General features: G+C 41.7%; 1 protein-coding gene across 1 annotated transcript in view; it reads left to right on the top strand.

Moving 5' to 3' along the window:
* The first annotated feature begins 20,959 nt into the window (after positions 1-20,959).
* Positions 20,960-25,296, top strand: part of LOC126273323 (uncharacterized) — a 136,169-nt gene continuing 131,832 nt past the window's right edge. Inside the window, exon 1 of the mRNA XM_049976869.1 lies at positions 20,960-21,075. Coding sequence (XP_049832826.1) covers positions 20,960-21,075 — 116 coding nt within the window. The remainder of the gene's footprint in view (positions 21,076-25,296) is intronic.

Below are 25,296 nucleotides of genomic sequence, written 5' to 3'. Positions count from 1 at the left end.
CCCGTGTTACACATCTGGCCTTCAGCAGTGTTCAGCAGCACCACATTTCAGAATCTTTTATTCTATTCGTGTCTGAATTTTTTATCGCCCATGTTACACTTCCGCACAAGGCAACACCCCAGGAAAATACATTCATTAAAGATTTCCTAGCAGTTAAATTTATATTTACCATCAACATGTTCCCCTTTCTCAGTAACTCTTTTATTTCTTCTGCCTGTATCCATTTTATATTCCCGCTATCACAAACCAAAACACATCTCTTACTTTCACTAGCCCCCTGGTTCAGCATATCTCCACCTCTGTGACACATGAGATGTTCATTCGTACAAAAATTTCATTGTTTTATTCTATGATTTGACGGTTTCTGATCCATTGAATGGCTGTGATCTTTCTCCTGGGAAACCTCTGTTTCCTGGGTATTAGCAGTGCTATGGTGATTGTGGATCCTGAAATAAATCGGAAAGTTAGGCAGACTTATTGTCTATGTTAAGTGACTACATAAAATGTAATAACTTCGGATTATTGTTGTTTACTGCGTGACATGTGACGAGGATCAGGAGGGGGAAAGCGGGTACGTAACAAGTAAGCCGCAGAGAACAGAACGTTTCTCGAATGGGGAAAATATACCGATCTGTATCTACAGCTACAGTGATTCTCCGCGAATCACATTTAAGCACCTGGCACAGGGTTCACCAAACCACCTTCACACTGATTGTACACATATCTAAAAAAGTTTTGCATCACCCCGGTTCCCCGAACTCTTGAAGATAGACGATGACTGTGGATATTGTGTCGCAGGCACAGTCCCTTTGGTTGTTCAGAGATGCCGGCCGCGGTGGTCTCGCGGTTCTAGGCGCTCAGTCCGGAACCGCGCGACTGCCACGGGCATGGATGTGTGTGATGTCCTTAGGTTAGTTATGTTTAAGTAGTTCTAAGTTCTAGGGGACTGATGACCACAGATGTTAAGTCCCATAGTGCTCAGAGCCATTTGAACCATTTTTTGTTCAGAGATGTCACGAGCCCGCCCAAATATGTAAACAACCATGCACGAGCAGCGCATATTAGATGGAGGGGGTCCGACAGTCGATCAGTTCTATTCATTCCAACATCAGGAAGAAGGTACCGTGCTCGTGTTGTCTGCAGTTCAACTATGCCTACAGTCCTAGACAGTCAATTCGCGATTCGATCGCGTCCGCATTGTTTCTTTGTGCCAGGAAGGGCTCTTAACAAGGGATGTGTCCAGGCGTTTCGGAATGAACCAAAGCGATGTTTTTCGGACATGAAGCAGATACAGAGAGACAGGAATTGTGTAATAACATGCCTCGCTCAGGCCGCCCAAGGGCTACTACTGAAGTGGATGACCGCCTCTGAGGAATCCTGACAGCAACGCTGCTATATTGAATAATGCTTTTCGTGCAGCCACGGGACTTCGTATTACGATTCAAACTGTGCGCGATAAGTTGCATGATGCTCAACTTCACGCCGGACGACCACGGCGAGGTCCATCCTTGCAACCACGACACCATGCAGCGCGGTATAAATTGGCCCAACAACATACCCCGTGCTACTGGGTATTAGAGGTACCGGTGTGTATAGCAGTCTGGACCACCACCTCTGAAGGTCTCACTGTATGGTGGTTCAACACGCAGTGTGTGGATTTCATGAGCAATAAAAAGGGTGGAAATATATATATTGACCTCTATTCCAATTTTCTTCACAGGTTCCGAAACTTTCGAAACCGATGTGATGCAAAACTTCTTTTGATGTGAGTACATTATTCCAATCTCGAATAGCGTGCGGAAAAAACAAACACCCACATCTTTCCGTGCGAGCTCTGATTTCCCTTATTTTATTATGATGATCGTTTCTCACGTTGTAGGTCAGCGTCAACAAAATATTTTCGAATTAGGAGGAGATAGTCGGTGACTGAAATTTCCACCGCAAGGATAAACGCCCTTGTTTTAATGATGCCGACTTCAAATTCTGTATTATTTTACTGACACTCTCTCCTCTATTTCGCGATGATACAAAACGTGCTTCCCTTAGCATTGTTTTAGCGAGTGACCTAGCTTAAAATTTCATCTAACTCAGATACCAAAATATAAATATTTACGCGCCAATATACTGACGAGAAAAGTATTATTACCACCTGCTTAATAGCTTGTTTGTCCGTCGTTTTAACGAAATACATCACCGATTCTGCGGTATCAGTGACTCCACAGTTCACCTCGATGACGGCGTTTGTGGAGACGATCAGCGACCTAATGTAGCAAAAATGTGATTCACCCGAAGAGCTGATGCGTTTCCATTGATCGACCGCCGAATCCCGATGGTCCTGTAATCATAACTGATGATGTCGTTGGGTCAACATGTGAACGCATAGGGGTGGTCTGCTGCGGAGATTCATGTTCAAAAATGTACGATGAAAGGTGAGCTCCGAAACACTTTTGCGTATACCAGAATTGTGCTCTTTCGGCAAAGACGCCGATAAGTCCTGCTGTACAGGACAGACAATCCTCCGACCTCTACGTTCTGTGAATAGTCGTGGACGTCTTACCATTTAGCGCCTGGTGGTAGTTTCAATGTGCTTCGACCTTTCTCCGTAGATGCTCACGACAGTAGTACGTTAACATTCAACCTAGTTGGCCGTTTTCGAGATACTTGTTCACAGGCTCTGCTTAATAATAACCTGTGCTTTGTCAAAGTCACTTATCTCAACGAATTTCTCCACCTGCGGCCCATATCTTGGCTAGGGTGATTTCCCGACCTCGTCTGCTCCTCTTACTTCTGTTAGCGCGTCACGTGCCCGCCACATCACGAGGCGGCATCCAACGGCGCAGTGAGCAGTAGTCATGATGTTTTGGCGCACCGAGGTAAATAATCAGTTGATAAACTATAGTGCTCTTCCACTGAATTTATACTCGTGAATTTATCAACGCATACCTTTTTATGGTAGTTCAATTTCAACCACTGTATTTATCTCCATATTTGAATCTTACAATTCTCATCTACATTAATGGGGTGATATGCCTCTTCCATTTGTGTTGGACTTTATTCAGGGCAATATTGCACAGTATTAAATTTTTTTGTTCATAAAAAAGTATGTTGATGCTGACGGAGTTACTGCGAGATTCCCTGCTGCTGAAACTACATAAATGCGAACATTTGGATTCACCACACCGGCATAATGTTTGTAAGTTCTTAGTCAAAGCAGTTAACATACGACAAAGACAATTATCCTAGCACAGTTCGGACCTACAGACCATGATTCATCACACTTTGAGGTTTTGTTGTATCACAATTTCCCAGACGTGTTCGTCACTCATTTGTTACTCCTAGATAATCTACCTATTATCATCGCTCTTTGCGTAAGCTCTCCATGTCAGATCTTTAGTAAAGAGGTTAGCTCGCGTCATCATTGGGACACATCAGCTTTCTATGGGTAAATTACATGACATGAAGTTCATTCATCACATTACACAAACACTAGTAGTTAGTCGAGATAAGACGGCCACTTACAAGACTTCAAATAGAAAACAAAAGCTTAACTATCCGCAATTAGAGTTTATTCATTGTCGTATAAATGTTTGCCCTCCGTGCACATACTACCGCCATGCTAAAAGTTTTACTACACTTCAGATGCGGAAGATATTGATATAAGAATTTATAGCTTCCAAAAACAATTAAGGCTTTTGGAAGCGAAGAAGATACCAAGCCCTGGCGGAATTTTTTTCCACCCTACGTTCGATCCGCCTCAGGACATTCTTCCTCTTTCGTACCCCTTTCTCACCAGGGGTTTTTCATAAAGAAAAGCTCCATATGACTGGGAAAGTGCACAGACAACTCTTCTTCATACAATGGGTAAGCGAATTGTTTCAAAGCGTTACAGACGAAGCATTACAGAGCAATACCCGCAATGTCCGTTTGTTCCAAGATTTTAGAGCATATTCGAGCCTCGAAAACTGACGTTCCTGGAGGAAAGAATCATCTTTCGTCCATGAAAAACCACTCATGTGAAAGGGAACTAATTTCATTCGCAAAGGTATTATACAGATGGCTGATGGACGCAAATACGTAGATTCCATTTACTTAAACTTCTTAAAAGCATTCGACACAGCATGAACATATTCTGGTTGCGAATATAATAAACTATCTCTAGACTGAGAAGTTTATGTCCACGGATAAGAGTAGTTTTAGAAAGCATCGCTCTTGCGAAACTCAGCTTTCCCTCTTCTCACATGGTATATAGAGAACCATGCATGAAGGGCAACCGGCAGATTCCATATTTTAGATCCCCAGAAAACATATGAGATGACGCCTCATTGCCGGCTATTAATGAAGGAACGACCAAATGAAATAAGTTCACGGATATGTGAGTGACTCGAATTCCTAAGTAGAAACAAGGATGTTGTCCTAGACGGCGAATGTTCGTCAGAGACAAGGGTATGATCAGGAGTGCCCGAGGAAAGTGTGTCTGGAACGGATTTGCGCTCTATATACATAAATGATTTGGCGGACAGTGTGGAATGCAATCTGCAGTTGTTTGTTGACGATGTGTAGTGTACGGTAATGTGTCGAAGTTCGGTGACTGTAGGCAGACACAAGATGAGTTAGACAACATTTATAGTTGGTGTGATAAATGGCAGCTATCTCTAAAATGTAATTTAATTCTGATGAGTAGGAAGAAAAAAACTGTAATGTTCGGTTACAGTATCATTAGTGTCCTGCTTGACACAGTCAGTTCGTTTAAATTTCTCGGCGCAACGTTGCAAAAGCGATACAAAATGGAACGAGCAAGTGAGAATTGAGGTAGGGAAGGCGAGTGATAGAGTTCGATTATCGGGAGAATTTTAGGAATGAGTGGTTTACCAGTAAAGGTGACCGCATATAGGACGCTAGTGTGACCTATTCTGGAGTACTGCTCGAGTGTTTGGGATCCGTACCAGGTGGGGCTGAATAAAGAAATCGAAGAAATCCTTAAGCGGGCTGCTAGATTTGTTACCGGTAGACACGAACAACACGCAAATGTTACGGCGATCGTTCAGGAACTCAAGTGGGAATCCTTGAAGGGAAGACGACGTTCTTTTCGATAAAAACTATTGGGAAAATTTAGAGAATCGCAATTCGGACCTGGCGCCGAACGATTCTACTGCTCCCAATATATATTCCGCATAAGAACCGCGAAGATAAGATTCGAGAAATTAGGTCTCATACAGAGGCATATAGATAATCGTTTATCCATCGGTCTACTTGTGAATGGAACAGGACAGGAAATGAGTAGTAGTGGTGCTCTATTGTATAAAATATTCTAGTTCTTCTTGCCGGCCGAGCGGTTCTATGAGTTTCAGTCCAGAACCGGGCTGCTGGTACAGTCGCAGGTTCGAATCCTGCCTCGGGCATGGATGTGTGTGATGTCCTTAGGTTAGTTAGGTTTAAGTAGTTCAAAGTCTAGGGGACTGATAACCTCAGATGTTAAGTTCCATAGTGCTTAGGGCGATTTGAACGATTTCAACTTCTTGCCGCGTCATTCCAACGTCTTGATCAGGGGCAACTAACTGTCAAAACTGATGTTGCGAATGGCCTTATAGAGCTGATAGACGGCTTCTGATAGGACCGTAAGTACTTAGTGTTGTTGCCACAGATAGTGTCATCATCTGCGTTGGTGACGACACAACTCCGATCGTAGCGTAAACATTGCGACGACTATCACCTCCTCTTCACAGCATCGGGGGCTTGCTTCCTTGCACCGCTAAATTTATATCCTTTATCATGGTCGAAAACTTAGTCACACATTTCGTCAGCCATCGTAATTACAGAATCCCTGTGTGTAGGAGACTGGGACAAGCCTTTCTTTCGTCAAATAGTATTTTATATTTCTTTGTGAGGCTGTGCTCAGTGACTGCAGGTTTCTCCAGTTCTCTATTTTTAATACGCTGTTGATCATTGGTGGTGGTGGACAGACCGGTGTAACTGCTTCCACACTCACAAGGGATATTATGAATCCCAATTATTTCAAGGCCAGCACTGTCCTTAACAGGGTGTAAAATCTCCTTCGTCATCCTAGGACATTGTAAAATAGATCTTATATCTATCTTCTTTTCCCAGGACTCTGGCTATTTTGCTGGATGTAGCGCGACAGAAAAGAAGGTATGCAACCGGTGACTAATCACATGAATGTTCAGTATTTTGCCGGTTCCTTTTCTTGGAGAACACTGACCTCGAATAACGTGATCCATAGCCTTTGTTTCGGAACATACACTTCAGTTAATTAATTTCAGTGTCCATATGGTCGCTCTGTGTGCCAGTGTATTTTAAACTGCTCTCTTCTGGACCGGATAGTGAAAACACGGAGCTCTAAGATATAAACTAGCGTGAGTCGGCTTGCGATACAGTGAGAGGTCGAAACGTCGATTTCACTTTCGTGTACCAAAACATGTAAAAAGGGCACCCTTCCCGCTTTCTCTGTCTCGACAATGTACTGAATGTTTGGGTGTATGCTGTTCGTTTGTTCATGGACGTGCTCAAGAGCTTCTACGCCTTATAGAAATACCATAAAAGTCTCATCAGCATAACGAAAAATGAAGATGGAAGAAGGGGAGCCAAATTTAGTGCACATTCCTCAAAATGTTCCATGAAAAGGTTAGCTATTGCTGGAGACAACGGAGAACCCATAGCCGTTCCGTCTATCATTTCATAAAATTTACTGCCATAGAGAAATAGATGGTCGTCATAGCACGTCGGAAAATATCATTTCAAGAGGAAAATGCTTTGCCAACACTTGCATTGTTTCCTCGCAAGGAAACAACAGGTTATACTGCACGACGATCAACAAGACAAAAGCAATACCGGGTGTATGTGAAGGAAACATAATGGGGTCACTTACTTTTCCTTTACACTTAAATGGTTTATCTCGCAAGAGCTTTCAGGACGTCTGCTGCCGGTGCTCTCGTTTTCAGGAATGTATCGTTTCTGTATGAATACAAGGAAAAACGTAACATCATGGACCGTACTTCCAATGAGTGAACTGTTAGCAGATTTTAACTTTCGTGCCTTTTCGCGTCAAATGAATATGGGAGGAAATACTCAAGGAAATTGTCTGAAATGTAACGGGCACGTAAAACAGGAGCGGAAATGCTGGAGAGAATTTGCGTCTTACGCAAGACTGCGGTTGATTAGTTTCTTATCGACTAAACGTTTTTCAGCATTTTCCATACCATCTTCAGGATGTTATATTTATTGCTTTATGTGAAATTTATTATAACATGATGTCACCTGGTGGATATTATACTGATATCATCAGAAAGCTGTTTCCATGGACAAAGTCATTAAATTGGTTTTGATGCTGTGCAGTAAATTACGCTTATAATTCGGAAATGAGAACTGCATACATATATCAGAAGAAGGTGTCAGTTATTTATGTTAGTAGTTTTTTATCTGCGTGGATACTACGGTCTACTATCTGCAAACAACAAAACACTTTAAAAACTTTCTGTTTTTCATCCATTTCAGACAAAGACATCTCAAATTATATCGCGTTATGTTGCCTGTAGCCTACGGTTTCTGATGCTAGTCAAGATTCCTTGTTTAGACGTTTTAAATAAGTTAGGTGTTTTTTTGTTTCTCGCGGACTTTTTCTCTACCAAAGGAGCTATACAAGAACGATTCATAATCCGCTCTAATAGCCTTACTTCTGATAATACCTCCCCCTGTATTCCATACTTTTCAAATGTTCCCCAGCGTATTGGTGAGACTTGTACTCCTAGAAGGTAGATAAGGCGCAGAAATGGCTTAGCCTCATCTTAGGAGATAGTTTCAAAAATAACTTTTCGCTTTACAGATAAGACACTCGTGATAAAACACGGTAACACCAAAAGTCAAAGACAGCACAGGAAAGAGAAGTTAGTCTTTAATATTAACGTGACGCTAAAACACGATACCACAACGAACTGCATAAGACCAGGAAAGACCAGTAGTACACGTACGTTTGGATAAACTTACAGAAAAACATCTGGGGAAGCCGTTTAAACTGCAGACTGAAAGTATAAAGACTCATGCAGTATTATCAACACTGAATAAACCAAATAGTACTACTACAAGAGCCTGGGATGCACAGCACAGTGTCTCCTCAACAAACCACTTCCAGACTATGACCACATTCAGGACAACCAGCTTCACACTGCCCTTCGGAGATTACTTTATGACAAATACAGAAACGAAGGTATCACCGCCCCCTTTGCTCAAGAGGAAGTTGCACTGGCAATACAGAAAATAAAGAACAAAAACACTCCTGGTCCTGATGGCATCTACCCCGAAACCATCAAAAAAGCTGCTCCACTTATCGTACCGTACCTGACAGACTTGCTGAATGATGCTCCACTAGAAACACGAATACCGAATATATGGAAGACGGTAAATGCAGTTATAATCTACAAAACGGAAGACAAAGACCCGACTGTCCCCAAGACATGCAGACCAATATGCCTTATTAACATTCTAGCAAAGGTACAGGAGAGATTGCTGTGCGACAGACTTCACTCGCACCGGCTGCTCTTCGGCATTATCCCACAGTAGTTTTGTCTTCTACCACATAAATCCATTGGCGACGCAGTAAATATTGCATAGAAACAACACAGATAATACATGTCAAATACGTAGTAGCAATCCTAATGGACATGGCAGGTGCTTTCGACAACCTTTGGTGGCCCGCACTGTTTGCAGTACTTAAAGAGATGAATGTTGCACTGGCTCTACATAGCTACCTTAGAGATTACTGTAAAAACAGAATATGGAATGGAAGACTAGTCGCGAAAAGGCTGTAAAGAGTGTAAGAAAGGGTTGCCCGCAAGGATCAATATGCGGACTGATTTTCTGGGACATAACAATAGAACCACCACTGAGCGCACTACAAGACAACGACGTCGCTAACGGGGAGGTTGCGTGCCCTGATGACCTTATGGTCGTCGTATCTGCAAACTCCAGGGCCCAATTAGAGAGTAAAGCCACGCTTTCATCGGTGAATGGTAGCAACAAACAAGAGGCACGCTAAAAAGAAATACAATTACAAAGTTAAACAACGCATCTATAAAAAGGAAAGTTGTGACAAGAACCTTGGCAGTAATACTGGCAAAATGCCACACCACCAATTAACAAAGCGTTGAAAGGACTGATGCATAAACTTCCAAGACTGGAAGCCAAGAGATACAGACTACCCCCTCAGGCAATGAGGACATATTACACACCACTCTTTGAGTCAATAACTTGCTAGTGCTTGCGTACATCGGTTACGCTTACGTACGCATAAAATCATTGTGAGGCGCGGCCAGATGAGTGTTCTACTCAGAATTTCGGGGGCTTTCAGCACGACCTCGATTGAGGCACTGTGCGTAATACTGGGCGTTTTCCCTATTGGCTTTACAATTCGCCACAGAGTACTTGCATACTGGCTGAAGAGGGGAAGACGCGAGGAAATAATAGATATAACTGGACACGATCGCATTCGGGAGCACGGTGGTTAAATCCTGCGTCCGGCCATCCTGATTTAGGTTTTCCGTGATTTCCCTAAATCGCCCCAGGCAAATGCCGGGATGGTTCCTTTCCAAGAGCACGGCCGACTTCCTTCCCCATCCTTCCCTAATCCGATGAGACCGATGACCACGCTGTCTGGTCTCCTTCCCCAAACAACCAACCAACCAAGCAACCAACTCCACACGACATAACCGGCTGACGGAAATTAAACAAGTGGAGAATTGATACAGTGCAGACAGAATAGGACACAATTGATAAAGGCGGCATGCTTAGATGGCATATAACGTGTCTTACAAGAACTTGCTCATGAAATGCAAAGGTCCAAAATTTGAATCCCAATCCGTTAAACTGTTTTAATCCGACGGGAGGTTTCAAATCAGCGCACACACTACTGAGGATTTATTTATTTGTTGGTTTCTCATGTTAAGACCTGCTGCCTTTTATTATATAGCAGGTCGTACATTGTGTGATTTTACATGTTTAGTCATAAAAATTCAGTTTCATTACTAGTACATTTCTTTTTTTGTTGAAAATTAAAAAAAGAACAAATTATATATATACACTCCTGGAAATGGATAAAAAAACACATCGACACCGGTGTGTCAGACCCACCATACTTTCTCCGGACACTGCGAGAGGGCTGTACAAGCAATGATCACACGCACGGCACAGCGGACACACCAGGAACCGCGGTGTTGGTCGACGAATGGCACTAGCTGCGCAGCATTTGTGCACTGCCGCCGTCAGTGTCAGCCAGTTTGCCGTGGCATACGCAGCTCCATCGCAGTCTTTAACACTGGTAGCATGCCGCGACAGCGTGGACGGGAGGGCGTATAGTAGGCATGCGGGAGGCCGGGTGGACGTACCGCCGAATTGCTCAACACGTGGGGCGTGAGGTCTCCACAGTACATCGATGTTGTCGCCAGTGGTCGGCGGAAGGTGCACGTGCCCGTCGACCTGGGACCGGACCGCAGCGACGCACGGATGCACGCCATGACTGTAGGATCCTACGCAGTGCCGTAGGGGACCGCACCGCCACTTCCTAGCGAATTAGGGACACTGTTGCTCCTGGGGTATCGGCGAGGACCATTCGCAACCGTCTCCATGAAGCTGAGCTACGGTCCCGCACACCGTTAGGCCGTCTTCCGCTCACGCCCCAACATCGTGCAACCCGCCTCCAGTGGTGTCGCGACAGGCGTGAATGGTGGGACGAATGGAGACATGTCGTCTTCAGCGATGAGAGTCGCTTCTGCCTTGGTGCCAATGATGGTCGTATGCACCGAGGCACACAGGGCCAACACCCGGCATCATGGTGTGGGGAGCAATATCCTATACTGGCCGTACACCTCTGGTGATCGTCGAGGGGACACTGAATAGTGCACGGTACATCCAAACCGTCATCGAACCCATCGTTCTACCATTCCTAGAACGACAAGGGAACTTGCTGTTCCAACAGGACAATGCACGTCCGCATGTATCCCGTGCCACCCAACGTGCTCTAGAAGGTGTAAGTCAACTACCCTGGCCAGCAAGATCTCCGGATCTGTCCCCCATTGAGAATGTTTGGGACTGGATGAAGCGTCGCCTCAGGCGGTCTGCACGTCCAGCACGAACGCTAGTCCAACTGAGGCGCCAGGTGGAAATGGCATGGCAAGCCGTTCCACAGGACTACATCCAGCATCTCTACGATCGTCTCCATGGGAGAATAGCAGCCTGCATTGCTACGAAAGGTGGATATACACTGTACTAGTGCCGACATTGTGCATGCTCTGTTGCCTGTGTCTATGTGCCTGTGGTTCTGTCAGTGTGATCATGTGATGTATCTGACCCCAGGAATGTGTCAATAAAGTTTCCCCTTCCTGGGACAATGAATTCACGGTGTTCTTATTTCAATTTCCAGGAGTGTATATATGTATAGGGTGTACCATAACAGTTTGTCCAGATGCAAACTACATAACGTTTCTATTATTGTTGTTATTGAAGATAGGCGAAATGCTACGCAGATAGCGGAACTGTACAGAGAGCGATATCCTGACAAGAACCCACCTCCCCGACGGATGTTTTCTCGTCCTGTTGCTTCAGGAGACGGTAAGTTTCAACCCACGACAACGCAATTCTGCCAGCACTCGCACAGACGAAGCTGCCGAAGTTACTGTTCTCGCTTCAGTTGGTATGAATCAACATGTAAGCATAGACAGCTTGAACTCGAGATTGGCTTTCCTAAAACCAGTGTACATTGTTTCCTTATACGTCACAGGTTCCAGCCTTACCGTGTACACCTATGTCAATAATTACATGGGAATGATTTCCAGAATCGTGTACAGTTCTGTCAGTGGGCACAGCAGCAAATCCTCGCCAACCCGAACTTCTTCTCCAATGTTCTATTTACACATGAATATTCCTTCTCAAACAAAGAACAGGTAAAAACAAGGAACATATATTATTGGTCCAGCGCCAACCCACGATGGCTTACACAGGTGGAACATCAGCGTCAATGGAAAGTTAACGTCTGGTGTGGGATGCTTGGTAATACACTTATTGGCCCTTATTTCATCCGTGGTAGTCTAAACGGCACATCGTCTGCCAACTTCCTCAGACGAATTCATCCTCCTCTTCTGGATGAAGTCCCGCTAAGAACCAGAATGTTTGTGTCGTGTCAACACGATGGATGTCCAGCACATAATGCCTTGCGTGCACGTCGTGTTCTGGACCGAAGGTATCCTGCCAGATGGACTGGTTGAGGAGGAACAGTTACTTGGCCTGTAAGGTCTCCTGATTTAAATCCTCAGGATTTTCTTCTTTGGGGATGCATTAAAGACGTTGTCTATCGCGATATTCCAACAACTCCGGAAGACATGCAGGAACGTATCGTTCTTGCTTATAATTCTCTTCAGCAGACAACACTGGAAGCAGTAAATAATTCTTCCACTCAACGAGTGCAAAAGTCTATCGGTGTCCAGGGTCACCACTTTGAGCAACTTCGAATGTTCTACTCTTGGGCAATGGTACAGAAGGGTCAAAGTCAATTTTTTGTTATGTTTTACTTGGTCTTCATTAGTTTCCTGACAACTTCAGCAAGTGGACGAATTTGTGATCCTGGGATCAAAGTCAGTGTTGTGTTATGTAATTAATAACGTTGTGTTTCAGTGAATGGTACACTGTGATACATTTTTGAATATGTCTTTAGGAGAAGAATTGAATTACCGAATAAAAAATACAGGGTGCCATTTTAAAAAGTCATACTGCTGTTCATATCTTTGTAAAAACAAAGCTAGAACGAAGCCAATCATGCTGATTGATGAACCACTGACGGCGAAAGAACATTTGCTTGAAACATTTTATAATTTGCACATGCACAAACAGTTGTTTAGGGTGGTCAAGATAAAAGGGACACAATATATATTAAAAAACGAATTATATATATAATATTCGTTTATGTAATTTTTTGTAAAATTTTCAACAAATAAATAAATCTACAGTTGTGTGTACTCAGATTTGAAACCTCCTGTCGGATTAAAACTGTTTAACGGATTGGGATTCGAATCTGGGACCTTTGCATTTCATGGGCAAGTTCATGTAACACCTGTTATATGCTGTCAAAGCAGAGAAAATATTACGAATTATCTCTCTGACTATATGAAGACCGTAGTCAGATAGAACCATTAACGATTGGCGGTTTCAAATCACTTAAAAGTCGAGTCGCACCATTGAGGGAAAAGACAACCCTGAAACTGTTCACCGACAAAATACCTTTCTCTCACGCTGTAAAATATAACATTGAAAATCGTATACTGATCGCAGTTTCTTTTGAATTAACAGGATTGGTTACACAAAACTAAATGACCATGAAATTTCAAAAATGCGTGCGCACCAATTTCTTTTCACACCAGTAAAACAGAATTCGTCGAACAGAAGTATCTTAATGAAATAGCCGTAGATGTAGCTGAAAATATAGCCACAGAACCGACTAATTCAGATTTTTTTAAAAAAAAAATACATCGATTATCTCCTCAACTGAGCTATTAAAATGTAATATTGTTGTGCAAGCTATTTCTTCTCATCTTAAATTATTAAATTATTATTCGGTAGGAATTCTTACGTGGGCCACATGTGCGAATAGACACAGCCAGAATAAGAACACAAGAACAGATAACCAGAGAAGAGTGTAAAAGCAGGTGACATAAAACTAACAAAGATTTTCTTATTTATCTTACTCTCGAAGATAAAAATTAAATCAGCGTTATTGTAAGTCCACATAGCATGAGAGTCACTTTCTCATAATAATAGTATTATTTCTAGTTCAATAAAATGTAACTTTGTATTCAAATTAACTTGTGCAGGCATCAAATGAAACAACGAATTTACTGTTGCCAGTCCCTGTTTATCTCCACGACGCGTTTCAAGCGTTTGAATCTCCATCATCTGGTGGATTTACATTTGCTAGTATCAGATACGTGTGTGTTTTGTTACGATTTTTGGAGGAACTTGCGGCACTGTCTAGTGGTGAAACTAAACACTATTTCTGAACATGGCTTAGCTTCTTTTACAAGAAGCTAAACGTATACCTACCAGCAAAAACGAAGTAAGTAAAACAGAATACCTCCCATGCTCACATGCTCCTTTCACTGTCACAGCATATCACATGTATACTGTCACATTTTGTAAACAATGATGGTGTCTGGAAACTACTATGTGCAAGGATCATATAACAAAAGAGAAACATTATCACAAATTACAAAAAATATACACGATAACAACATTATCATGGAATAAGTCTTAAATCATTTTGGAGGTCTTTGTTTGGCGTGTTGAATACATGCGCTGGAATAAACATTTCAGGTGCTATATATATCCGATTCTGTCAAGTTTATATAGCACAAATTTCGTACTCGTTTATATAATCAGGTGTTGGTTCAAACTATAAGTACAATAATTATGTTTGCTGCAGTGGTAAAATTATATATAAAAAACAATTTTGGTTGGGATGTAAATCTAGATTTTTGTTGGGATTCAGAGATAGGGACGAAAGGTTCGAGGCAGAGGGAGAAGAGAAAGAAGCAGGGGGGGGGGGGAGATAGAGAGATAGAGAGAGAGAGAGAGAGAGAGAGAGAGAGAGAGAGAGAGAGAGAGAGAGAGAGTACTTGTCACATCTAACTAAAGGTTGCAGTAATAAATTTGTTAATGCGTTAAAATATGGTGCTAGATGTGCAATTTGTGCCAATAGTTGATGTATGTATAGTCTCATGGTGACAGGGGGTACTAGCTATTGGTGTGATGGTATATTTGTAAATGAGGTCAATTCACTGTAGATTTGGGGGATGTAATGGAAACATAACTAATATTGATGGTATGTACTAAGGTGTGTGTGTGTGTGTGTGTATGTGTGTCCACTACGAATTTAGTAACGTAGGCAGCTGCTGAAAACAGGATGATACTATTACAAATATTGTAAATTTTGTCGTTTAAAATGGATTCAGGTTGTTTTGTGTGGTGTTTGTGTATTTGGAGTGTTCAAGGATGTCTAGATTTTTACCTTTAGGTTGGATGTGTGGGATGATGATACTTGTGTTCTTAACATAGTGTTTTGTTCCACGCAGGTGGGTGGCTTTTGCTTATGTGTGTTTTTTTATTGATGCAATGTGTTTTTCAAATCTTATCTCAAATGATCTACTGTTTGCCCCACGTGGAAGCAGTCACATTCCAAACATGCAGTTTTGTGCACACCTATGTGATGAAGTCTGTTTCTGGAGTTGCTGCTTTGATGTAACTTCTGTTGTTGTCTGTGGTAGAGAATATGTTTATGCCTTTACGTTTGAAGACATTGGCAGTCTGATAGGAAATATTACCTAGAAAATAGATTGTATGGAAGATATTATTTCCTTTCTTTTGTGATGTGACTGCTTTGCCATGATTGAGTGTTTTAGGGTTTCTGCTATGGGGCTGTTATAACCATTTGTAATATCTGTTTGTTTCATTAATTCAGTTTCTTGTTCGTATTATATCATCAGAGAGTGGTAATTGGATAGCTCTATACATCATGTACCGGAATACTGCCATTTCGTGGGCTTTGGGATGATAGGAGGAGCTGTCGATTATTGTATGTTTTGTGACAGGCTTCTCATAAAGTTGAAACTCATGTTTGTTATTCTTTATGCTAATGGTAAGATCTAAGAATTTGTATTGTCACCTGCTTGGTGTTAAACTGTTAATTTTATGTTTTCATTGGAGTTGTTGAATAATTGGTTCAACTCATTGATCGATTAGAATGATGGTGTCATCTACATAGTGGTAAATGATATTTTTGAGGTTGTGGTGTATGGAATTCAGGATTTTGTCTTCAGAATTGTTTTTAAATATTTCAGCTAACAATCTGGAAAGGTTTGAGCCCACTGCCACACCTTCTGTTTGTTTGTAGAATTTACTATTAAATTAGCAATAGTTTTGTATAATGTGAATCAGTCCAGCAAAGTGATATAACGAAATTCTTTTGTGCTTTTTTAAGTTGATAATTATCTGTAGAAATGACCTATTATCAGAAATGAATAAATGTTTTGTATGTCAATTGTGACAAGTGTAGCTCTGTGAGGAACTTCAGTGTTTCTGACACTTTGTGTAAATTCTGCTGTGTTTTCTTCTTACTAAATGTGTATGCTTATTTGAGATTTTTGAAGAGAATTTTGGTGAGTTTGAATGTTGGGCTGTTCCTGTAGTTCATTATTGGCTTCATGATGAGGATTCTCTTCCTGCGGACCTTTGGTTGTGGGCTCATTTTTACAATATTTCTCGCTTCTTGAATGATGAATAGGAAGATTATTGTATTTGTAATGTGTTTAATATCTTTTTGTATCCTGGCTGTTCGATCTTTAGGCATTTCCGTTGTCTTGTTAGTTTGCAAGAAGTCTCAAGTTTTTTTCTATGTATGCTGCTCTGTTCATTACAACAGTTGTAATACCCTCATTACATATTAAGCAGTTTACAAACAGGAGCTATACGGAGATTAGTCATTCACTATTTACAATCGTATGAATTAATCGTAACAGAATGTTGGTTTCTAATCTGAAAATGACGTGTTCAGGAACCATTAGCACCTGCAAAATTTTAACTCAATGTAAGTGCGACATCGAATACCGTGTTTACCAGTCCAACTAGACTTGTAGACGGTAGAAGAAAAATGAGATTTGTTTCCATTTTACATCGGTGGTACATTTACAGAGAACACGGACAAAAACTACTCTACATCACATGGATCAGCAGAATTAGCGTATGTAACAAGAATACATGGGTGAAATATTCGTGTTGTTGTGCAGTAAGCCTCATTTCTACACGACTACATCCAAAAATCCGAATAGTTGAAGAAATTTTATTAGAGACAACGCACTGTCAGTCATCATCGCCGAGAACCGAAAACTGTTGACCTTATCAGTCACATCCATACCTACCAAAGACATAAAAAAGCAATTTACCAAATTCACACACGACGAACAGGAAAAAACTACAATAACGTCGAAATAAGAAAACTAAAATCGTTAACTCACTGAAAAGTATCCCGCTGAAACCACAGTCATGATACCATAAACGAGCAATGCTATCACGTAAATGAACCCCATAACCAGCGACCGCCACAATACGCCACCTTTAAACACGCCACACATGCAAACTAAACCAGAAACATCACCTAACACACCATCAGAGGGGACCACCGATCACATCAAAACGACACCTATAAACACGCCACTCTCGCAAACTAGATTCCGCGCCGACGTGACGTCACACACCACAACTGCCTTACGTTACGGGTCAAAGCTGACGGGCGGGATCGGACGCTTCGGTCGACCCTGTCTTTGATAGGTATGGATGTGAATGACAATGTCAACAGTTTTCGGTTGACGGCGATGATGAGGGACAGTGCGTTCTCCCTAATAAAATTTCTTCAAGTATTCGGATTTTTGGATGTAGTCGTGAAGAATTGAGGCTTACAAAAGTTCCGGCTGTATGTAGAGACGTCGTAAGTATAACAGGCAAGGGATGTGATCGATTACAATTTGTGGGATCGGGAGCTGCTGTTTAGCTATAGGGCAAGGGAAGTGTTCGATTCCTGAGGATATTGTGTTTAGTGGAATTTGAGGAGTTGTGTGTTGTCGGTTATTTCGTCGTTTTGTGTGGTTTGGTATGGTGGTGTGTGTCTAAATGTGTTGATATTTACTTTGTCCCCACCCAAAAACCCCCAATTTCTCACGCTTGCCCCGTCAGATTCATTAGTTTTTTTGTGGAACGTGTGAGTGTTGGTTTTTCAGTGTATTTTCGTGTTTGTGGTCATGTTTACGTAATGACGTCATAGGCATCATAGGTGTCGTAGTGTATGGTCGTTTTCGCCGTTATTTGTGACGCCATGGGTCAAAGCAGACGGGTGGAATGGGACGTTTCTGTATTTCCCGTTTTTCTTAATCACGCTTTAGCTACGTAGTTTTTATTTCAAAAGTCGTGTACAGTCACAGCCTCTGCATCGTTGTGGTCTGACTGTGGCACTGTTAATGTGCAATAGGAAAGTGGCTGAGGCTACACTCTGTTCCGTAGTGAAACACGTGCGCGGAACACGGTAAAAAGTGCCGAGAAATAGGCTATTCTTAATGTTTTTCATAAATTTACGGAAATAATCGGCTTTGAAGTTTTCCCAGCACTGAATATGTTGCAGTTGATACACAAACCTCTATCGAACGTATAGCACAGTCGGCAGCGTAATGGACTGTGAACCAAATACGGCAAGTTGTGCATCGCTTGAAATCTCCACAAAACGGATGTTTTTCTCGTTCCATTTGAAATTCCTACCTCTCGTAATAATAGAACTCATCATCATTTTTATGAACAATGCACGTCTTCTTGTTTCTAATTACTTACTGGAAGCGAAATTCCTGTTTCCATTTCAAATACAAATTAGTAATTATCGATGTTTTATGAAAGACTGGTCATAAAAGTTGCTTAAATTAAGAAAACACATCAATTTAATTTTTAAGGCAAAAATGAGAAACCAAATCCTCTTTATTTAGACTATGTCCATCGCTTTATACCACAGAGGTAGATAAGTATTGGAGATACATGAAAACCAATCATTTACAGAACATCGAGCATACCATACACATGCTGCATTTTTTCATTTGCTACTGTACCATTACAATATGAATCGAACAGAACTAACATGGAGCCCGGCTGTGGGATTTGGCCCGAGAAGTAACAAAACTGTTAAGCTGCGAGATGTACTGGAACTAACGCACGCAGCTGTTTCACACATCATTGCGCAATGCTGGAGGGATATAGAACGGCTCGTCATAAAAGGAGATGGGAAAATGCTGCGCTTCGTTGGCTTCGTGTATCCGTTGTTGATAGGCTCGTTATCAACGAAGCAGGTGACACTTCCAGAACTGAAATGTATTTCTCGGATTTGGATAAGGAAGGAGCTAAGAGATTACAGACGACTGACTGTAATACCTTCAGCGGCTTCAATATTTAACTATACGGTAAAATCCTTCAATACGCAGAAAAATTCCCTGTCGTTGAGTCATGAATTTTATCATTTTTTTAATTAAGTTAGCTGAAAACTATTACGTTTTACGGTTTTCATCTAGTCGTCTAAGGAGCGTATTGTGTCAGATTTACAGTGTATTATTTCATTCTGCTTAAAAATTAAATGACATTCGAAGCTGTATTGCACCTCTGGTCATCTCTCGTTACTTGTGAACTGCAGCTGGCCACGCCACTGCAGGCTAGCTGTACCAGCTGACCGACCAGTGCTGTCCAATTTAAATGCGCTGGTAAGGCTGTGGTCGCGTATTATGGCTAAGTCGATATGCGCATAACGCACAGCACAAAACGTACCCTTATAATCGTATTTGACAGTACTCGAGACAGCTTGGCTGCAATCCCACGTGAAACGGAAATCGAATGAGATTGCAGCAAACGCGGAAGAATACATAATGCAATGTTTAAATCAGGTTTATTCTTATGCTCAGATTATAGGTCGTGAAGGACCCTCAGCAGAACATTAACTCACCAAACGATCATTGGATACACAAAGAAAGCGTCGCCTCCGCGGACGCTTCCGAGATAAATAAGGACGAGTGTCATTAAGCGAGGGAAGATCTGAAGCTCGCTCTCCCCTATCCGGACCACGCTGTTCATTAACAAACCTTAGGGCTTCAATCGAAAAAGCTAACTAGTTTTATTCAGAAAAGGAGGCAGGTTTGCTGCCAAAAGTTAAGCTTGTCCGGTTCTCGGGCCTGATCCCTTCTAATGTGGTAGAAACAACCTCCTGCTAACCAACAGTCATCTCTTGGACGGCAACTCTGTTGCGAAAGCGCTCTATTTAGAGAAGAAAGCCTCATTCCGTATCGTGCCGCGCCAAAAAATTGTCCGTTCTAATTCATTGCCGATATGCGGTGACAGCTTCTCTTTGATAATACACAGTCTCACATCAATTGACTACACAGATCTTGAAGGACCTTGGCCAGAAAAACACTCAAAGAGCCACAGGCTAGTGACTTCAACATACTAAGAATAACGGTGTGACGCACCTGAATTGAGTCGGCATGGCGCATGGCCTTCGAAACGGACAGTTGACCATAACACACGTTCCGCCTGAGATAATTGATCGACTGACAACTGTTACACGTCCTTCAGCATATACATACTTGGGTTGGACAATTTTGGCGAAGGTGGCGACAACATGAGCCTCGGTTTCCAAGGGATCCCAGGTCGAGTCCCCAGATGTAAATTGGCCGGATCCGAAACTGCCGCCTGTTTATCAATGACTTCCTCTTCTAAGCCTACAGTACTAGTTGAAACTAACAATTTTTGAACCTCAATCTGTAACTTAACAACCGACCCCGGCTGCAACTGACTAAGCTGAACACCCCTCAAATCAGCCAAACTATTATTCCAATTTATAAAAGAGCGCAGCAATCAGTCGTCTTTTTTTCTTTTTTTTTCTTTTTTTTCAGGTATTATTACTCAGATCCAGATTTCTGCTGGTGCCTATCCATTATCAAGGCACTATTTTTTAGTTTCCTGTTTTCGGCTGTCAGTCACAGTTCTTTGAATACTGTTCAAAGAACTCTGACTAAAGCCCGAACAACAGGGAACTAACATGTTTCGGTTTAAAAAAACTAATGATAATAGTGCATTGATAATGGCTAGGCACTAGAAGAAATCTGGATTTGCATAATCAATCCTGCTGCCCCCTATCATTTATAAATTACGTAACAGTCGCTGAGTGCACCCACTTTCCTAATGGAAGGTGACCTAATTATTCTAATTGCAAAGTTAAGCTTATTTTCTTCACAAGTGTTAGCGGGTTGGCTTACTGCATATAAGGGAGCTAAGATTTCGGTCGAGTTCATGTAAGGGATACCAACTGGTAAAAACTGTGCCACCTACCTTGGCAATGGCGGCCACGGTAATGTCGACCGGACTGGACCAGACGGCAGATGAATCGAGCCACTATCTCACGGAGGCCCCCGCCGTCGTCTTGATGCCTAAGTCGCAGCTCATACTGGGCTTGTGTAGATAAAGCCACAGCAACCTTTTTTTCCGTCACGCCGGACCAAATCTGAAACAGTTATAATATAACGTATTCTACCCCGTATACGAAATAAACAGTAACAAATGACTTCCAAGACGAGGACAAGCACGCTCTGGTGCTACCAATGAGTGTACGCCCCAGTATACGACAACAACTTAATGGGCGGAGGAATGTGTAGGCAGAGTTTATGGAAAGCCATTTGTTGCTTCACAATAGCAGGTAATACTTTATTTAACAAGATATACTTCAAACATCAATAACATACAAGTCAATAGTGACTTTTTGAGGGGACAAACCAGAAAGACCTAACTTACCATTAATTATCCTTGTCAGAAAAGGAAGTTTAGCAAGTTAACACAAGTTACATAAGATGGTTTAAATATCTTTCGAAGCAGTTACAATTTTCTTCTTTTGCTTCAAGACAAGTAGCACCTCTTTAAAATCACAAGCTCAAATTTGTAAAAATACAACTCGAGAGCTCCTTAGGCGCTAATGAAATTTAAATCAGTCGTATGTGACTTCTTTACAATTACATAAAGAGCATTATCTTAGCAATTTGAGTACCTTTCATTACATAGATAGGCTACTCATTATTGGCCCTTATGTAGAGGAAATTTTACAAGAAATTTTACAAGTTCATGGTTACGATTAAAATGACTTCAGAGCACTTTTCGCAGCAGCAATCTAGAAACCGAAGGATAAGCCCTTTCTTCAAAAAATATTTATGGGTTCTGAAGGAGCTCTTTGACATTAAAAACTTTTCAAACAGTGAAGTAACATTATTCAAAATTTTACAAGTTCAGAATTTCACACTTTGAAGCCCCTTGGCATTGACACTTTCTCAAACAGGAACAGTAACAAAATTTTTAAGATGTATATGTTCAGTATTTCCCCAATCTGGAGAATGTTTTTGCCGTAAGCTGTCCATCAACCAGGAAACGCAACAATATTGAAAAAATTACATGTCCAGGACTACGATAACAGATTTGGAGACCCCTTTGGGCAGTAACAAATTTGGAACAGAAAGGTAACAACAATTTAAAATTTACGGGCTCGCCAATACAATTAAAACATTGAAAGATCTTCAAATCAAAGCCACTTTTAAGGCAGCAACGACAAGGCAGAGCTGGCAGAGGCAAGGCTTAACTACGAAGGCTTCGGGTAGTGGACACTTTGATTTAAACTGAATTGCGAATGCCATAAAGATTAAGAACATAACTTATAGGGAGATGCCCTGGAAGGAAAGGTGGCCGCGCCGCCTCATTGGCTACAACAACACAGGAAGCAGAACACCATGCCGCACACACGTACACAGCTCGACGTGGACCAGCCGAATCAGGTGTACCGGCAGGTAAAAGGATAACACGCCGGGGCCAACGGCTCCAACGCTACGATGAAGTTGAGAAGCCGAGGGCAAACAACCAGACGTGTAATTCATGCAAGACTGAGCACCAAAATTTAGTAAATTCTCAGGGCCAACACAAGATTACAAAATGCAAACCCCACCGCAGACACCGACCAAAATCTGACTGTTAAAGTAACTGCACAATTAAAACAAAAGTAATCAACTGGTTAACCGTTTAACACTAATGACCAAACATAACAATCTGATGGAGCAGCCAACTGTTAACAAGACTCCCAAAAAACAAATTCACTTCAATAAACTTAAGAAGTAGCAAGAAATGCTTGAGAGCTAATACATAAGCACGAGATCACAGTAGTAATAAAATATACAACAGTAAACAGTGACTTCCTTCTTTTAAGAGATGTGCTGGATCTCACTAAGACCTTCACACGTGATTCCAGAAAACGAGCCAACTGGTGTCCGCTTATCACGATCATGCCCAATGTTAAAATTTACGCACAAGTCGGGCAAGCCAGAACTTTCCACCTTAAAGGTAAGGCTCGACATTCGACCTCAAAGACCAGGAATATATATGATGCACTAGAATATATTACATTCAAATTAATTTCACACCCAAGCAATAATGACACATATGACAGAAATGCTGAACAAATTGTAATAAAAGGAAAACACAATTTAAATTCACGCAAATATATCAGCCATCAAGGGAGTTCACACAGAGAAGGGGGAAAATTTAGTAGCTTGAGTAGAGTGACGGAGAACAGCGGGATAACCAGCCTAACGAAAGAAACTCCAGCACATCTACCATAATCCATGAACAGAATAACCTTTACCAAAAATAAGGTAGGGCAGGGGGCTATCAGAGAAAATCGACGTTATCACGACGTACACATGAGCAGGCAGCCACTTCCAAAGCCAGATAGTTAGCCGGGCGCAACAGGGTAGAGCCCAACACTCCACACCAGCACGCCTCTCTACCAGTAACTGCCCATTTGGATACGAATTTGTGAGTGAGCTATACAGTTTGGTGCCTAATGACCTCAACGTCGTAAGGAAGCTTTCCCTTCTAATGTTTGTATCGTTTAGGGAGGCTGCCATGAACAATGTTAAATGGTCTTAATTTGTAATATTAGTATCCTAGGTTGCTTGATGTGAAGTAGTTTATCTCATTACTGGTTTCGACAGTAGCTAGCTGTCACACTCAGATTCTCAGATCTTCCAGAAATATAACTACACTTCAGTCTTGTCGATGCACTGAGGATATGCTCCAGTTACAACAAAACGGCCCCATGATGGTTTGTCAGATACATAAAACTCGCTAAATAAAATATCCTCAGCACCAATAAAGACTACAGGACCAAAACCTGGTACATAAATTCATCACTAAATATGATGCATCACTGACAACAAAGTGCGTCTTACTGAGTTGCCGTCGACGTATCGTCTTTAAGTGTACTTGTTTTTGCTCCTGTACTCCTTATTGGTGCTAAGAATATTTTATTTAGCAAATTTTATGTATCCGACAAACCAGTGTGGAACTCTGTTATTGTAGTTGGCGCATTTTCTCAATATGTCGTCGATACTGAAATATATTTATATTTCAGGGAGACCTGAGAATCAGAAGATGACATCTAGTTACTGTAGAAACTGGTCATAACAAATTAGAACATTGGATCGTCCCATCAACATGTGCTAATTACCTGGTTTTCAAACCGTATCACTCTACTGAAAAGTAGACATTCGGAGTAGATGGAGAACGTTTGAATGTTTCGTGTCAACGTCCAGTGGTGTCGCTCGCTGCGCTCAGATAGTCTGCGACGAAATATTCAGCTCGCATCTGCTGAATAAATTGCAGCTGTTGCTGGACTGAACGAGGCCATTTAATATGCATCCCAGTGCTTCCAAATGCGACGTCTCCCATGGTCGCAGCGTCCCCCATGACATCTGCCAGTAACTTTCTGTTACGAGCCTGAGTGCCTTCCAGCTGTTGTCTGTTCTGACATACCCAGCGCCTATCAGTGCGTCCTATTCTATATTGTCCACGAGTACGAGCAGACATCGACAGTCAATCCCTTTCTGAACTGCGTCGTCCTAACCTCGTCATTTACTTCTGAAATATTTTTGAAACGGCCACTAAACCCACTAGGCAGAACAGATGATTAGGATTGTGAAAAAGGCCAAATAAGTGTCGGTCAGGTTCACTCAAAATTGTAATTTATTATAATTTAATAACACCTTTCAACCAAACTGGAACATAACCGAACCTTTTAGAACCACGAGTTCCAAAAAGGTGATTATTTCACGGCTGAAGGCCTCCAAACAAGACATCTTAAAGCAACAAAATAAATATCAATTGGTAAAAACATGCAGTTAAAATTGCAAATAAAATTATGTATTTGCAGCGAGGTTGAGAGCCTCAACAAAAGGTTGAATAGACAAACATAAACAAGATGCCATACAAATGGCTAAAGGCCCACAGTAAATTTTTCAAGATTTTAAAGTAAATTACCATCAGCTTTTAAAGGCAGAAGGCTGTATTTTTTTCGAATAAGTATTTAAGTGGCCAACAATTTATTTTCCTAAATTCAAAAAAAACAAAAAATCCAGTAAAAACGAGAATTTTTAAATCACTAGCTATGATTGATTGCAAACACCAGTGAGAACAAAAATAAAGAAAACGGCACTAAGAAGCCTCCAGGGAGGTCGGTCTTCCCTCATTCGCTTAGGTGAGACAGGTGATGAGCCCAACTACACTTGATCCCTCGTAAACCCAACAAAGGGACAGCCACGGACTGACCGACAAAACAACTTGCTTGTCACCAAGGTACATGAG

Source organism: Schistocerca gregaria, chromosome 5, assembly GCF_023897955.1.
Source record: "Schistocerca gregaria isolate iqSchGreg1 chromosome 5, iqSchGreg1.2, whole genome shotgun sequence".
Taxonomy (NCBI): Eukaryota; Metazoa; Arthropoda; class Insecta; order Orthoptera; family Acrididae; genus Schistocerca; species Schistocerca gregaria.
The sequence above is the reverse complement of the archived record's forward strand: the minus strand, read 5'-3'. Positions and strand labels throughout refer to the sequence as shown.